General features: G+C 34.8%; 1 protein-coding gene across 1 annotated transcript in view; it reads left to right on the top strand.

Moving 5' to 3' along the window:
• The window catches only part of LOC145688394 (uncharacterized), a 171,835-nt gene extending 156,057 nt beyond the window's left edge, over positions 1–15,778 (top strand). The window contains exon 3 of the mRNA XM_081762568.1: positions 15,103–15,778. Within this exon, the coding sequence (XP_081618694.1) occupies positions 15,103–15,259 (157 nt within the window). The 3' untranslated portion in view covers positions 15,260–15,778. The remainder of the gene's footprint in view (positions 1–15,102) is intronic.
• Positions 15,779–16,113: the final 335 nt, after the last annotated feature.

Below are 16,113 nucleotides of genomic sequence, written 5' to 3'. Positions count from 1 at the left end.
TTACAAACCAACTCACTACCAATTTTCCATGTATAGAAAGTGCCCCCTCCCTCCACACACATAAAGGAGAATTTTAAAAAATGCTAGGACACATTCTGTTTATTTTCAATAAAGAGTTAATACACTGAATTTCAGCTCCGTAAGTTTAACGGTTTGCGAGATTTTTTTTTTTTTTTTTTGCAAAACTTCTGATCCTCTCTATCTCTTTAGGATATTATGCATTATAATAAAAGCAATATAACATCCCAGTTTGGATTAAGGCCTAACTATATACCAAAAGTAATTTCATTTGACTTTTCAATTTGACCGTGATGATCAGGCACACATAGTTACATTCAATTTTTTATATAATAATTTATATATTACAGTGATTCAAAAATGTATTTTTCCAGTAGTTAGCTCCTGTAAAAACTCACAGATCTCGAAAGCCAAATAGTAGTAGAAGTCCTATTGCTATTATTACAATTAAAAATATCAATATCCGAAAGTCCTGAAGTTCTTTTTTCACTTGGTTAGATATACTCACCTCAGGTAAGTAGACAGAAACAAGTGGAAAAGGAAAGGAAATGAAGGCTTTGAAAGTAAAACGAAGACAAATTTACCAGTCTTCAGAAGATACTGTCTACAATGCAGTGAGCAGAGGGGGTCAGTAGATCATACTGAGTCGGTGGGTCGCAGTAGGTCATGCTGGGTGGTGGGTCGCAGTGGGTCACGGTGGGTGGTGGGTCGGAGTGGGTAACGGTGGGTGGTGGGTCACAGTGGGTCATGGTGGGTGGTGGGTCACAGTGGGTCACATGCTGTTGACCCACGACCCACTGACCCACTCAGAAAACTTGACCCACTTGACCTACTGACCCACTGACCCACTCCATCTCTGGTAGAGATATCGAATAACATCCACGAAAAAAATATTGCGATGGTATGGTGACCTAATGAGAAGAACATACGCTATGTGGTCAGGAGAGTGGTGGCAATGGAAGTGAATGGGAAGAGAGGTAAAGGGAGACCAAGAAGGAATTTGATGCATTTAGTTAAGATTAACTTCAAGGAGAAAGATCTAATTGGGAAGAATTCCGGGACATGGCTGCACAGAGAAGACTCAACAAAAACGCCAACCCCACATAAATGAGAAAAGACAGAGAGAAAGAGGAAGATGAATTCTTGGGAGGTCATTGGAACAACGAGGACGTTCAATGATCATCCCGATATACCGGTATGTACGTACCGGTATGTATCTACGTATCTATGCTGTATTGGTACTTAAAAGTCACATAATAAAATTAACAGCAGTTCAGAAAAGGAAAGGCGTACAATTATTATATAAGCCCCTTATAGTTCATACATCAATTTTCAGATTAACTTATAGAAATTTCGGGTAGTATAGACTAATATTATTTACTTGTTTCCTTTAGTTTTACTCGTTTACAGGCTAAGATTTCCAGAGGAAATAAAAGTGTTAGCCATGAACATTGTGTTCGATTATATATTGAAGAATAAGTAGATGAAGCAACACAAAATATTGGATACTCATAATTATAATTGATGAAATATAGTTTCGTTTCTACCTTTACTCTTTATTTCCAATCAAAGTCAATAATTTTAAAATTAAATTTCAATAAAATGTGTATTACACTCCAATCAGATTCATGTAATTAATTTGTAACTTACTTGTTAGTTCTTTATTCTACTCCTTTCAGCTTCTAAGTAAATTATATGAACGATCTGAGCATTTGTATTTCTATAGCAAGGTAAAATTCCACTTCAAAGTAACGATCACTTATATAATAGTTCACAGGTGTCTCTGACGAGGGACAGGTAGGACGCGCCCTCCCTAAAAAATGTATAGTGCTTATATAGAAGAAGTAAGAAAAGTAGGAGGGTAATATGTGTGTTATATCTGCAGTTAAGTACCAGAATTACATTGAGTATCTACTTATACAAAACTTGTTTTCTGACGTGAGAAGAAATTACCTTCTGCGTTCCGTAGTATGATGGAAGCAAAATAAAAAGAAGTAGAGAAGGACTACAATTAATGGATAGTATCAAAACATATGATTCCTAAGTCAATACAAAGATGATGAATGCCAATAGTAAGAAAGAAAGAAAGGAAGATAGAAGGAAACGCAAAATTTGTCAGATCACGGTCTTGTGGTGACTGACATGGAACTCGTCGAAAAATATATCTAGGAAGAAAAGTAGGAGATAAAAGTTAAATACTGAATAGTTTAAAAAATTGGGAAGGAAGAACAGATTTGTTTGAAATTTCGAATAACAGTAGGTGAGTTGAGGGAAAGCACATACAGGAACTAACTAGTTGTGGGTGATTTTGAACTTTGAAAGTCATGAGATGTCAAGATGGCATGAAGGTAACACAGCTAAGAAGCATGAGGCTTAAAAGGAACTTAAGAAAAACTAAGGAAGGAAAAGTATGGGGCAAAGCTGCACTGGAGAACAACTGCAGATAAACTGCAAGTTAAGAATGGAAATCGATAAAGAGAGGAAAATATACGATAGATGTAACGGTGACAAGAGAAAGAATAGAAAGAAATGAGTAAGGTATATAAAGTAAAGGAAAAACGACTAATACAATGTGTGAACTAAGGATGGAAATTATTCTTTGACGGGCAAAATGCAGCTTGAGATGACGGAAAGCATATTGAGTTATATGACAGAAGAATAAAATTGTATTTTGTGCATTAAAAATGAAAACGAAGCAAACAAGAATGGCAAAAAAAAAAAAATGCGATACTAAGGTTTAAGTCCCACAATATATGGAGAAATGAAGACTAAAAGATTGATAACATACTTATTGAGATTTTAAGAATATAGAAGAAGAGAAATATAAATATTACGAGTTTGTAATCAGATGAAGAGAGATTGATAAGACTTCTAAGAGAGTATTAAGGGTTCATTATCTAAAAGAAATAAAATAATATACATGAGAACTATAACTGGAGCAACCACATTTAAGCACACACCCTAGGAATTCACGGATTTGGCCCGAACTTAGTATACAAGAAGAAGGCGATGGTAGGTGATACTGTTTCCAACGTGACACCATGGCACATCCTGAACGTGTTACAAAATATGATGCACTACCTGTCCCAATAGGACGTGTAACTACCTCAAGCAACCACACAATTCTTCGGATGCGGAGCCAACTAGGGATTTAGAATGTAGATTTCTGGGCTTTCGGCATCTATGTCCATTTATTCTGTCACGTTTGAGGCATAACGTCCCTCGATGAGCACACTATCCGGGGAAAGGTAAGGAAGAAAGGATTGGGGAAGGAAAAAAGCGGCCTGGGACCTATAAGTTAGGTACCACCCCGGCATTTGCCTGGCACGAATGAGGAAAACCCAGGAAAACCTCATTCAGGATTGCTGGCCTGAAAAACCATTTTACTTTTTCGACCGAGTGCCCCCACCGGGAATTGAACAAGATACCGCTCGCACCCCGTAGCCAACTATACACTGTAAGCTGTCTGTCTTGGAAAATTAGTTATCAGAGTCGGCTGGGGGCAGGCGCCGCACAGTGGGGCCGAACACCCGTTTTGCGGACAAAATTCTCGATAATAGTGTAATGTTGGTAGAAGAAACAGACGATGGTGTGCTCCCTTGTATGTTGTGGTGGTGTGTCAAATGAAACCATTTCCGGAACGTTACGACTGACTGCACTCAAGATGTCGCGAGATATCTTCTCAAACAGAACACTAAATTGAGCTGTGTGAACTTCTGATGCATACAATGGATGATGCTAGTCGGAAATATCTATACTTGCTACAGATGTCTCACTAATATGTTGAGCAACTTTTCCGTCCAACATTGTCAAATGTAAAACATGTTTTACAGTGATACAGTTGAGCCCTAGGTTCAATCGTGTTTCTTGCAAGTTCTTGATTTCCCTTTCAACCCTCAATTTCTCAGTTTTTATTATTTCAGGTGTCTCTTTTATGAATTGATACCTGAGTGATCGACAGTGTCGCGTCGAGGAAGGTCGAGGATTAACCCAAATTGATTTATCGTCATTCCCAGGTAGGGTTATTTGTAAAGCCACAATAGAAGTCATAAATAAATTAGCATCTGATCTCGCGTCACTTTCACTTGCAAACCGTTGAGAGAACTCGTTCTGGCCAGACGAGCCATCAAACCCCATTTTGTATGCATTGTCAGTGCCTGGCAGTTCAACTTTTCTAATTCCTTCTCATTTATTGTTCTTAGGATCCTTTCGGCGGTATGATTAAGTAAACTTTGGAGCGGGACTTATGCGGAGGTCTCGGTAATTTTGATATCATTAGGGTGACAATCTTTCTTTGCGCGCTGGGTTTTTTTATAGCTGGGGAAAATATTGAACACTTTTTCTTTTGTGGCAGCTCTGATTACCTCGTATTGATATTTGGAAAGCTTAGCCTGTGTAAAGATTGATCATGCAAAATCAGCACTGAAACTTTCCGATGTGTTTCCTGAATACGACGAAGCAGCAGCATCTATTACGCTTTGGGAATGTGATGCTCTTAGATCGTGAACTTTACGTTTTTTACTTCTCCCACAACAATCTTCAAAACACTTTTTAGGCCTTCCAACAGGATTGGAAGACTTCGGCGAATTAGCATCATCACTGGGGAAACTAATCACAAATTCACCATTCATCCTCTCGCGATACTTCTTGCGAAAATATGTTTTACCGTGATTAACTATTTTTAGTTTTTGTACATAATGCGGCAAAAATCTTTTCTTTATTTCATTACAAATTCGAGAAAGTTTATCTTCATGCATGTGCTGATACCTTTCGCGAATAAAACACTCCACTGATCCACCTGTAAGTAGCACTTCACAAAGTTCGGCATATTTTACTGCTTCTTCCATTATACGAAAAGAGCACACACTCTCACTGAAACAACTACTGTAACTACTGAATAGAAACTCCATGATAGCCAATTGACTTTATAGTACTCGCTGCACACGGCCCTTTTTATACCTCGTACTATGTTGCTCCACGGGAACTGGGTTTTCTCAAAGCAGTCAGCCAGCTTACAACGGTGCTATGGCTACATTTTGCGGCATATTGTGATGCAATTTACAGAGAAAGTAGTTTACTACAGTAGTTTCATCAAAACGTTTTAATTAGAGCGGAGTTCAGCGGCGCTTTTTTTAATAAGCCTAGACATGTGTGCAATTCATTGAAAAATTCACTATTTTGCTCAAATTACCCCTTCTATGTAACTTTTTTTGGCGAACCAATTGTTTGTCGCATGCTTGCTTGCATTCACATCAGTCACGTTAGGGCAGCTATTTTTTCCCCATAAAGCAAAACTGTATTTTACCTCTCAATAAACCTACGTAAACTCAGCAACTTCAACATTTTTGAGTTTTAAATACAATTTACTAATTGCAAAAGAATGCTAATTGCAAAATCATTATCACAATCGGATTCCTCGCTTCATTTACTACAGAAAACGTATAGATTATCGCCCAAATTGTCACTTTCATGACATTCCATTTTGTCCGCCTTGGCCCCACTGTGCGCCGCCACATCATGCTCCATACTTGCTCGATAAGGCTTATGTCCGGAGACCAAGCTGGGCATGAGTAGAAGACGTATATCAGGTAGATCACTCTGCACTTACTTGACAGTATAGGGACGCCCGATACGCTGCTGGAAGATGGAGTGCCAGAAAGTGTCCAGATGAGGTTAGAGGACAGGATTGGAGACATCACGATTGCACGACGTACTATTCATAGTCAGCTGAATTAAGACCAGAGACGAGAGTGAAATGTTACTTATTTTCCTCTCTCTTATCAAATACAGACCAAGACGTGTGGGTCCTGTATGACGAATGAGAAAATGCTGGATTTTCCCCTCTTACTTACATACGCGCACAGAACCATCTAACATATAGAGACTACTATAATTGCTGAATACCGCAGTCTTCCATTCACCTTGCAGTGCAGCCTCTCCTGAAACCTCGGAAAACTTTCTTCGCGATGATCAGGTGTCAAGAAGTAATCGTGTGAAAGTAGTGCAGGGTGGTAGATAAATCTTTAACAATCAGTATTGTAGTGTTTCTGCTCTCATTATGTTTAGTGTTCGGGAAACAATTGTGTGTTTGACTGCACTTCCGGACGCCGTCCTGCCGTTAGGACTGCTCGAATGATCCCTCTTTCCAGAACACTTGCCCTGGGGCCTTCGAACTAAGACAACCATGCCTACTAAAGACACACATTCTTTAACATTTTTGTAAATGTTTTAAAAGTAGTATATTAGTGTCACATTGTACACAGAAAAATTTTAACTTGGAGTGTGAAAGAGATTGTATGGACTAAGAGGTAAGTAAATTAAAGAGGCAGGAGAAGTTGGAAGGAGATGCAATTAATATTCATCGAATAAAGTAAACGAAAGTTTTTCAAACAAAGGGAAGGACATCTTTACAGTATGCGTTGATTTAGGAAATATTTTTAACTGTTTAAGGTGGTTGAGATAAAATGAAAGATAAACTCGGAAGAAGCTTACATATTAAGCAACCATTAAAAGTTAGAGTGCAAGAAATTATATAGAATAGTGAATTTGAAAGAGTTGTTCGACAAAACGTTTGCCTCTCAGTGGCATTATTTGCCACCTAAAAGAATAATGAAGAATAATTTAATTAGGGAACAAGTTAATTATGGAGGAACTAGAAGGACTAGTATATTTGCTTTCCATATGATATGGTGGCCGTTGCGAAATCTGAGCCAAAAATTAACATGATACCAGAAAAGACCTTTTTAAAAACTGCGAAAATAATTTGAGATTAAAATAAATATGAAAAGAATAAAATAATTGTGGCTCGGATGATTGAAGCTGCGACAATTGTAGAAATCTGACTAAAGAAAGTAGAACGGATGGCAAGTTGTCAATTCTTAGGTAGCATTATTAACGAAGGTATTAAATGTAAACGTTAAATAAAAAATGACATGAGAAATGATGAAATATATAGAAGATAATTATGGCTATATGATGAAAAGCACACTATGTGGGTTACTCAATGAAGAGTTATAAAAAGGTATTAAATGCTAAGTACTGTATTGTATTGTACAGAACGTGTATAAGACGACAAAAAATATTGTAGTTGAGTGCTCGGAAATTTGTATGTTGAGTAGAATAGAAACACTTTACTGATTGGAAAGACAAACGAATAAAAGGCATTAGGAATAATAGGAAGAATATGATGTGAAATAATTAAAAAGAGGTTAGGATATTGTTGGAGAAGAAGTAGTACTTTGAGTGAAGTGATAGAAGGATAAAGAGGATTTTAGAGAAACATAAAATTAATAGATTATTTTGATGGTATAATTCCTACATTAAGACGAAGTATCGCAAGGATCATACAGGTAGTATATAGAAACTTGTAAATATTTTGCAAGTGACCTACCAGTGATGGAGGAGTATATGATTATTGTAGTGATAGAAGGAGAAATCAGATTATGCTAGATCATGATTATTGTAGTGATAGAGGGAGAAATCAGATTATGCTAAATCAAGTGGCTTCCCATTTACCTCACTATTTTTCATGTAAATTTAGTTGAGTCTACAAGTATCTTTGTTGTAGTAATACGCCTCAATCTTCACTTGCCAGAGACGTCCATGCAACAGGTCAAAAGGAATATACAGCGAGAAATTGATTTGTCTTTCTGTCGAAAGTAGCTTCTTCCGTAAACTAACCTTTTTTTAATATTTCAACTTTAACTAAGCCCAGTGGGGATAGAAGTCCACTGCTAAAATTTCAATTAATTCAGATCCCACGTGAATCAGAACTCTAATCACTTAAGTAGTGATAATATGCCATCACTACCTTCATAGATATCGAAGACCATGCCATTGCGAGCTTAGTTTCTCGAGTTAAAATATTCCGTGATTAAATGTCTTTCGTCAGTAACAGTATTTCTCAAACTATAGTCCGCGGACCAGAAGTGGCCCTCGAGTGTTACTCTTCGTGTAAACATTTTCCAGAAAAAGAGACAGAAAAAAATAATTTTCAAGTGAATTTCATATCCGACACTATAGTTTTGCTTGAGAATCTCAAACAGGTGTACGTATATTATTTAGGGCTAAACAATAAACTGTCAATCTAATAACGCAAAAATTGTGCAAATTCTAGTAATCTATATATGTGTATGGTAAAATATTTTTCAGAGCCTTCAATTATTTGTAGAAAAAAAAAAGACTGTAGGTATTTTCTTCTATTAATGCCTATAACATTAAAGGGTTTTAATCTATATTATAAAATTGTAAGTGACTATATTTGTGATTCTTAATCTCTTGAATCGCCTGACCGATCTCGATCAAATTTTTGGCGTAAATGCAGCTCTGACCTGGCAGTGTTTTTAGCTCTTCGCTTTGGCGGTAGAACTTTGGGGAAAGGGATGAAGGAGAGTTACATAAAATACATAAAACTTAATAATTCTTGAATGAAACGACCAATCTTGATCAAATTTTCAACATAGATTATGTTTGTGCCTGGGGTGTTTTTTTTTATTATTTCACTTTGACGGAGCAACACAGAAGAGGGGGAGGAGGGGAAATATACTAAAAATCAATATATGTAAAAATAAATATGACTATGTTTGTGAGTTAATACCTCTTGAACCACCAGATAGATCTCAATCAAATTTTCAACAAGGGTGAGGTTCAAAATTGGGAAGTTTTCTATCATTTCACTTTGACGGTAGATCTTAGGGGAGGGGAGGAGGGGAGGAAAATGAAATGAAATTTTTGAGTTTTACGTCCCACAGTTATGCCGGCTAGGCTAAAGGAGACGGTGATGATGAGTAATGAATGAAATGGTGGAATGAAGAAAGTGGGAGGAAACGGGAGAAACCCGAGAAAACCCACGCACACGAGGAGGAGGGGAGGAGGGAAAATATACAAAATGAATAACACTTGATAACTCTTGAACCACCCGACCAATCTCGATCAAACTTTCAACATAGATAAGGTTCGGCCCTGGAATGTTCTCGTCCTTTTTTTCTTTTACGGTGCAACGTAGGAGGAGGAAAAGGGGGAGAAATATGTAAAAAAAATAATAAGATAAGATAAAACCGACTATCTTTGTGACTTCATCACGCTTAAACCGACGACAGATCTGAACCAAATTCTCAACCTGGATGAGGTTTGACCTGGAGTGTGTTTTTTTTAGCCATATCACTTTTACGGTAGAACTTAGGGGTTGAAGGAGGGGAGGAAAGATCTATAAAAATAAATAAAACTTAATAACTCTTGAACCACCCGACCGATCTCGATCAAATTTTCAACATATATGATGTTCGGACCTGGAATAATTTTTGTCATTTAACTTTGACAGTGCAACTTAGGGGAGGGTGAGGGTTTAATATATGTGTAAAAAATAAAAAAAAAAATGGACAGTCTTTGTGACTTTACCACTCTTGGACCATCCGACCGATCTCGATCAAATTTTCAACATAGATGAGGTTGGGGCTGGGATGGTATTTATCTATTCACTTTGACGGTATAACTTAGGGGAGGGGAAGGGAAGAGTTAAAAAATAAATAAAAGTTAATACCTCTTGAATCAAACGATCAATTTTGATCAATTTTTAACATAGACGAGGTTCGGAATGTTTTTTTTTAATCATTTCACTTCGACCGTAGAACTTAGGGAGGGGGATACATAAAAAGAAATAAAACTTAATAATTCTTGAACTACTGAACCGATCTCGATCAAATTTACAACCTAAATGAAGTTTAAACCTGAGATGCTTTTTGTCATATCACTTTTACTGTGTAACTTAAAGGTGGTGGAGGGGATAGATATTTAAAAATCATCGAAAATGACCGATATTAATGTCGAATGCATAGTTTTTGGGGTCGTTGAGATGAACAGTGACACTTCTGATGCCGTTTAAATCCAAATTCAGCCCTGCATCTTCAGGGAGGTGGAGATATATAAAAATGATCGAAATGACCAATATCAGTGTCGAAATCATGGTTTCGGGGGTCGCTGAGATGAACAGTGACATTTCTGATGCCGTACCCCGCAACATGGGGAGGGAAGGGTGATATATAAAAATCATCGAAAATTACCGATATCAAAGAGCGCTTTAGTAATAGTAAAAAGTTACTGACTAACGGAACATATTACATATTTTTTTTTAATTTAACCCAGCAGAGCGGGTAATTGATGCTAGTTAATGCTATTTTCAAAATATAAGTATGCAGATATATGCTCAAAACTCTTGCAGAAACGGGACACGAGTAAAGTGAACCTTAAAACATTCTGACTAATAAAAGTAGTCCCTACTTGAAAACAAAAAGTTTGAGAAACTCTGTTCTGTAGGCATAGTGCTAGACAAGTTTCGTAATGTTACTTTTGATACAAAATGTGGAACATTTCGCATTTGTAAGAATCTTTCCTTTAAAATTATAATGTAATGTCTAACGTGTAGATATGTACGGAAAGAAACTGAATTTATTTTCGTTAGAGATATTACGAAATTATTATTGATATTGTCAGCTCTAACTAAGTGGAAAATGTACCTCAATGACAGGTCCAAAATTAAACATAATTGTAAGAAGATATTTTTCAAGTTTTATTTCTCTTGTACCTTTCTCAATAAACATTGTAATATTCTTGCTCTTGAGATTTCAATTCTGACAACTGGTTGTAATAAATGAATGAGATGAATAATAAAGAAGAGGTACTTTAGGTGGTTATGCAAACCGGAAACTTTCTACACGGATTGTGTTTCGCAAACACATGTTTGTTCAATTAGAAGATCTCCCACATCAACAAGAAAATTGATCCGGACACGCCTAGATGTCTAACACTTACCTGAAAGCTAATTGAGGTGCAGATTTCCCCAACATCACTTAGTAATATTTATAGGCATTTTATTTTCTTAGCAGAAGACAAAGAACTTGCCATGAATTTGTGAGATAGTCGTTTAATAATGATTCTTACTTAAAAAGTAACATATCCATTGCGATTCAGAATTTGAAGTCTTCGTATGTCAAACATCGTATGTTTACAACGAATGCAAAGAACAAAGTTTATTTAGAAAGTGATTCATCAGCACCGTGATCAATCTTTCTTCGTATTGAAGTTTAATCCATCCAGTGCCAAATTTTGTCACTTGCACTCAAATGTTGTTTAAATTTTTGAATGATTAAATTAATGTGTATACAGTGCCCATTTTATATGAGACTATAAACAGTTCGTTTTATAGTACTTTGCTAGTGGTCCGGACAACGATATATGAAACATTTTAGCTGGTTGCATTGTATACCTTGCTTAATATGTAAATATGTAGACCTATTTCCTTCTCTCTCTTTTATTATGCTACCACTTATTTTAGTGATGCCATGAAACGACAATATTGATCTTTTTTTTTGTAATCTCTATATTATCTTGATCTTGATTATTTTTGTTATAAAATAATATTTCCTATTGCCATTTATTCAATAAAATGATTGCAATTATTGAGATTATCCAGAAAGGAACATAGAATACGCAGTTAAATCATGAACAAAATTTGCTAATGAATTGTGTATGTCTTAATAAAGATAATTATTTAATCTTGTGTTTTGCTAGCTAATATATTCAATGGTTAATTGAGCAAATATACAAATGTATAGCCATAAGAGAATTTTGTCAACACAGAATTTAGACAAATATCAATTAATTTAAAACTTCTAGATTTTTTTTATTTTAATTTAAATCTAGACATTTTATTTGCTTGAAATTTTGAAGATAGTTGACGTGAAAAAAATCACTACGCTTAACTGAATATTAAGAAACTGACTTTATTAGTTAAAATGCGCGTTATTTTCTCAGTTAAGATTGCATTTTATACAGTTGCTTCTAATAAATTCCGAAATATATACGACTTGTCAAATGCTTTCTATGGTTGAACTATGTTCAGTTGTCGCTCTCGAGGAAGTTACATCGGCAAAATTTAATATTTTATCGTTCAGAGGTAAAAGAATTAGTATATATCGCTACAAACTTTTTACAAATATTAGTACATATTTTTAAATTTTCTTCTTTGATTTTGTAGCGTTAAAATCACATTTTTTTATTACCGATATGACTTCCCTCAAAAGCCACCTCTGACTCTGTAGCCAACTCTCTGCCAATAAAGTGCAGTTCGGTTTTGTTATTATTCAGATGTGAAAAATCTCATAACGTCTGTGAATATTTGATGTTTTTCTGTAGGGTCTAGACCCGTTTCAGGATGATTATTAATATATAGTAATTAGTTCAGAGTAAACAGAAAAGAATGAATTATTATTGTTGAACATAAAGCAATCCTTCATTTCAAAATATTCATGTCACGATCCTGATATGTACCGTTTTATTCAAACCATCAGCCTCTTAACTGAACACATCATTTTCTCTTCCCAGGATGTATGAAAAAGGTTATACCTGTAATGTGCTTCGTACGTGATGTGCAGCAAAATTCCACACTCAGTTTTCATCTAAGTTTCGTGTTAAAGATTCTGCTTTAAAAATATAACAAGTTGAACAAATGCTACTTCCTCTGCGAAAACACTTTTACATTTCCACTAGTAAACTTTTACCGGAAATATTAAAACAAATCAATCTTATTAATAATGTAATGTTTTTCTGTTACAGGATTCTATCTATAAAGATACATTTTTCTACAACGAACTTAAATCGGGAATATTAATATAACAATAAATATAATAGTCATAACAATAATAATTATTAGTAGTGCTTATCAGGTGATCCCAAAAATATTTTTTTTAAAGCTATAGACCTATAAGTTTAGTGAATGTGTTCTCTAAAATGTTTAAATTAAATATTAATAAGCATTTATATTATAATGCAAAAAACTACTAAGACAAATCTTTTGTAATCAATTTTATTCATTTTACTGACTTCACATATGTTGAATTAGAAAGTAACTTAGAGGCTGATAACCATCATTTTATTTAATCATTGGCTCTCTTAGTCTAAAAAGTACATATTCGTGGACGTTAAACTGAAAGATTTCATTTCATTTCATTCTTTCTTCGACTTTGAACCCGATCGCATGAGTTAAACGATATATAGTGAACTTGATTTTTGAAGGAAACATCAAATAAAGTGCAAAATATATGAGTAGGCCGCAGAAATAAAGGCTTATTGACAATTTAATAGATTTTATACAAATTATGCAGTAACTTTACAGCTATTATCAAGGTTATTTTTAGCTTTCCGAAGTTCCAAGCTTCTGTTCTAGTTTCCTGGTCAACTTGTAAAGCAAAAATAGGCCATTCCTTACACCAGAGCAAAATTTTGAAATTAATGTTTCTAGACAACTTTGTATGGGAGTTGCAAGTCCATTTTACTCCACAAAGAAACACATATATTTTAATAATAATAATTTTCACATAGTACAGACTCCCGGAAATTCTTCATAGGAAAAAGTAAAAAAGTATTCTATAAACTTCAATCTTCGATATCTCCGATTTTAGGCTTTTAAATTATGTTATGTTAAGTGTTGGAAGTCTTGTAGAATGGCTTTTTCCGTCTATCCATTCATCTATCGACAGATATCAGAGCAAAAACGGCAACAGGTATCGAGATGCGGTTTTTTACAATTGATTCAGCTTCCCAGGGATAAGTTCTATTCCCTTAATTCTTTATTCAAATCAAAACTGGTTCAAATTAGTCAATTCCGGTTTCAACGTTTATCGCCATTAACCAAAGTGATAGCGAGGAGAGTCTTTTGTAAACGAAATACCATGAGTATCCCGAACTCTCTACCAAAACACTAAGTGGTTTAAATTTATATTACTTCCGGTTTCAATACTGATTTCTCCAGAGCAAAAACGGTAAGATATATCGAGACACTTTTTTGTGTCTAATTTAGCGTCCCCAAAATATGTTCCATCTCCTCCATTAAGCATGTATTCAAATCAATGTTGGTTAGAAAGACATTTCTGGTTTTAACATTTATCACCATAGAACAAAATGGCATTTAATAGCGACAAGTTGTATTCTGCAAACGACTCAGGGACTCAAAATAGCATACCATCACAGCTCACAAGACTTTAACAAAACCAGAAGTTGTTGAAATTTATTACTACTTGTAGTTTCAATAATGAATTCCGCAAAGCAAAAACGGTAAGATATATCGAGATATGTTTCTTTTGTAATTGGTTCAGCTTCCCTAGATTGGATTCCGTCTAGTTAATCTGGAAGTAGTTCAAATTAGCCATTTCTGGCTTCAACATTTTTCGCCATAGACCGAAAATGGTAATATGTAGCAACAATCGATTCAAGGTAAAAAGAGACCATACCATTTCAACCCACAACACTACTAAAACTGGGAGTGGTAATTTACTACTAATTCTGGATTCGATGCTGATTTCCGTAGAACAATACAATAAAAGATAGAGAGATGTGGTTTTCTGCAATTGATTTAGCTTCCAAAAAATAGACTTTAAAATAACCAACCTTCTGCAATAACCATCTATTCAAACCGGAAGTGGTTCAAATAATTATTTCCCGTTTCAACTTTCATCACCATAGAACAGAAGCAGTAAAGCATAGCGAGTAATGCTTTCTGATATGGTTTCATCGTCCAAGGAATAATTGATCTTATTAATCTATTACAGCCAGTAGTTATAGATATACTACTTTAAGTTTGAGTATTGAACTCCCAGTTTGGAAGTGTACCGTAATTTCACATTATGAAAGAAACTCGCTTGTTACAAAAGTAGAAATGGTCTTATTTTCTTCTCGGTCTTTCAATCACAACAGTTCGTGGCTTATCTTATAACTTCATAACTCGTCTTTCTTTGGTAGTAAAAGAAACAATGTTTGTGATGTCTAATATTCCATATCATAATTTGTTTTAAAGTTACTGTATGATGTCTCATTAGGCACTTTCCTTATTTCTAAATAGATAGGTTAAACTAGTAAGTATTAGTTTAATTAAAGAACTAAATATATAGTAATAATACTTTTGCTTACACGTAATAAATACAATAAATTGTTTCATAATGATATCTAAAATGGCAAATTTTAGTAAAATTATTATATATTTTGTATACCGCAATTCTCATTTTATATCTGATTTTTCAATATAATCTCTTACAGAATTCGTATGGGTTGGGAGAAAGACATCCACCATCCAGAAGTTCACTGTGTTCCAGTTCAATACAGAGAAATTGCTACTCTTGTGGAAGTTGAACCAGGAAATATTGCTCTACAGACTAGCAAGGATATGTCAGCTGCAGCATGTGGATGCAGATAACACAAACTCCGGAGAACCAGGCAAACATTTGTGAAGCCATTAGAATCTTAATCTTCGAAAATGATCTTGCTTACTACAAGCAGTTGGACCCATTACATGGATAGAATTTCTGCCATGCATTAAGCCTAAGCGGTACACGAAGTGTCCCATTTACAATTATAGAGACACTGCAAATTTAAAATATAGAAATCAACGTTGAGTTTCCTCAGTAATTTCTATTCTAGTGTGGGTTTAAAGCATACAAGACGATATTCATATATATTGTGTTGGTGCTGTTGTATACGCAGGTTGATGCTAGTCTAGAAGACATTCTGAAGTAAGACAGAATAATATACATATATTTTACGATGTAACTATCCAAAGGAGAGTTACATTATGAAAGCGATTTGTGAGTTTCCAACTCGTAAACTGGATATACAATATACGATTATTGCAAGCAAGTAACAACTTTCCCGGGTGAATGTGAATAAATTGCAGCCGATAGTCCTATATATATATATATATATATATATATATATATATATATATATATATATATATATATATATATATATATATATATTTGTGAAATAAGGATATGAAGATATTAATTTTAAGCGACTACTCATGGGTAGTTGAAGAAGATATGTTACACTTGGTCACAAACTGGACAAAAATTAACATTAAAAATATCCATACGAGAGTAACGAAAGTTCAATGATCTTTAATATGTCAATGTTATTAAACACGTGTTTAATATAATGTATTTTAAGGCACAGATTTATGTCTTTAATAAAGTTTTGGTAATATAAACTGTCTAGCTAAAATTCCCATATTAACAGTTCCAAATATCTCATTTCCAATAATATATATTT

This window comes from Thermobia domestica, chromosome 6, assembly GCF_964235325.1.
Source record: "Thermobia domestica chromosome 6, izTheDome1.hap1.1, whole genome shotgun sequence".
In the NCBI taxonomy this organism is placed as follows: domain Eukaryota; kingdom Metazoa; phylum Arthropoda; class Insecta; order Zygentoma; family Lepismatidae; genus Thermobia; species Thermobia domestica.
Note: the sequence above shows the minus strand (reverse complement) of the source record. Positions and strands in the feature narration are given on the sequence as shown.